Here is a 1582-nt window from a genome sequence, read left to right as displayed (position 1 = left end):
CAGGGCTTGCAGGGCCCTGAGCCGCTGGAGCAGGGAGCCCTGCCCCAGAGCAGCTATATCCACCGGGGGAGCATCCAGCAGCAGGTCAAGGGCTGACACCAAGCCCCCCATGAATGCCTCATACTCAGGGTAAGCCTGAAAGGGGACAGAGGGCAGGAAATAGGGACTGTGCCATGGTGGGTGTGATGGGTGCTCCACCTAGGAGCATCCCTGCTGCTCCGCTGGGCAGGGCAGCTCCTTGGGGGCTTTGCCGTGCCAGGCACGTGTCCCTGCAGTACCTGCGCATCCTTCTGGGAGAACTGAGCGATCTGCTGCTGGGTCTGGGCCATGTCATGCCCCAGCAGGAGGGAGCGAGGGGGGCTCCTGTCCTCCAGCAGTGGGGTGAAGGAGTAGGGGTCCCGTGGGAGCACCCTCAGACCATGCCGCTGCAAGACGGAGACAGCAGGGCCCACCCTGCAGGGACAGCCTGGCAGCAAGCTCCCCCTGCCAGTGTGCCAGAAGGTGCCGGCAGCCCGGCGAGGGATGGGTGCTGGTACCTGCAGCTCCAGCTCGGTGTAGATCTGTGGCCGCAGCAGGCTGAGCAGGTAGGATGCCCGGGAGAACTTGAAGCCTGGAAGATGTGGGGCAGTGGGGGGTGCCTGTGCTCAGGGCTGGCCAGGGGCGAGGGGACACGGGGTGCACCGGGGTACCTGGCACAATCTCCTCCGTGACAGCTGCACCACCCAGCACGTGGCGTTTCTCCAGCACAGCCGTGCGCAGCCCTGCCCGCTGCAGGTAGGCAGCCTGGGGGGAGTGTGGCATCCTGCTGCCCATCCTTCCGCGTGGGACGTGCCCTCGTCATCTCAAGCACCCTCTTGCATATGGTGTCTGCCCCCTCCTCCCCCCCGCAGGGAGGGCTCTGCTCCCCACAGCCCCATGGGCCCTGCCACCACCACCCTCCCTTGCCCATGGACCCTCCCTGGTGCCCCACTGCCCCCCAGCGATGGAGGCGGCAGCACGTCGCTCTCGGTACTCACTGCTACCAGCCCGTTGTGCCCTGCAAGGAGAGAGGGAGGTGAGCTGAGCCTGGTGGCAGGGTGGTCCCACAGCACAGGGCACCCCGCCATGCCTGGGACGCAGGGCTGCCACAACCACCCAAATAACGGGGTTCTGGGCACGGGGATACGGGTGACAGGGACCATCCTCCCCCATCCCTATAGCCCTGGCCCCATTGGTGCAGGAGAGGGGGACACAAGTGGTCAAAGCAGATGCTCCAGCTGTGCTCCACACAAACAGCATGTTGGGGAGGCTGCAACATGTGCCCAGCTGTGCAAGCCCCCCTGCACCCTCCCGGTCACATGCAACATGCTGGGGAGCTGCAATGTGCCCAGCACCACTGTGGTCCCCACCCGGCCACCCCCCCACCTTCCCTGGGGGGAGGGCAGCTGGGTGTCCCCGCTGGCTCCCCGCGGCCCAGCACCGGCTCCCTCACCCCACATTCCCTGCCCCGATCACCACTGCGTCGTACTCCCGCTGCAGCTGGTCTGCAGCCCCGGCGTGGGCCAGCCGCTCTCCCAGCCGCCCCGGGGACAGATGCCACCCC

General features: G+C 67.1%; 1 protein-coding gene across 1 annotated transcript in view; it reads right to left on the bottom strand.

Moving 5' to 3' along the window:
- Positions 1-1575, bottom strand: part of PYROXD2 (pyridine nucleotide-disulphide oxidoreductase domain 2) — a gene marked incomplete at its 5' end in the record, with an annotated part of 4150 nt that extends 2575 nt beyond the window's left edge. Inside the window, 6 exons of the mRNA XM_035899228.1 lie at positions 11-135; positions 279-425; positions 537-610; positions 690-783; positions 1017-1041; positions 1487-1575. Coding sequence (XP_035755121.1) covers positions 11-135; positions 279-425; positions 537-610; positions 690-783; positions 1017-1041; positions 1487-1575 — 554 coding nt within the window. The remainder of the gene's footprint in view (positions 1-10; positions 136-278; positions 426-536; positions 611-689; positions 784-1016; positions 1042-1486) is intronic.
- Between the last annotated feature and the right edge of the window lie 7 nt (positions 1576-1582).

This window comes from Egretta garzetta, unplaced genomic scaffold, assembly GCF_000687185.1.
Source record: "Egretta garzetta isolate BGI_Z169 unplaced genomic scaffold, ASM68718v1 scaffold998, whole genome shotgun sequence".
NCBI classification, from domain to species: domain Eukaryota; kingdom Metazoa; phylum Chordata; class Aves; order Pelecaniformes; family Ardeidae; genus Egretta; species Egretta garzetta.
This window is presented reverse-complemented; position numbering and strand designations above follow the sequence as displayed.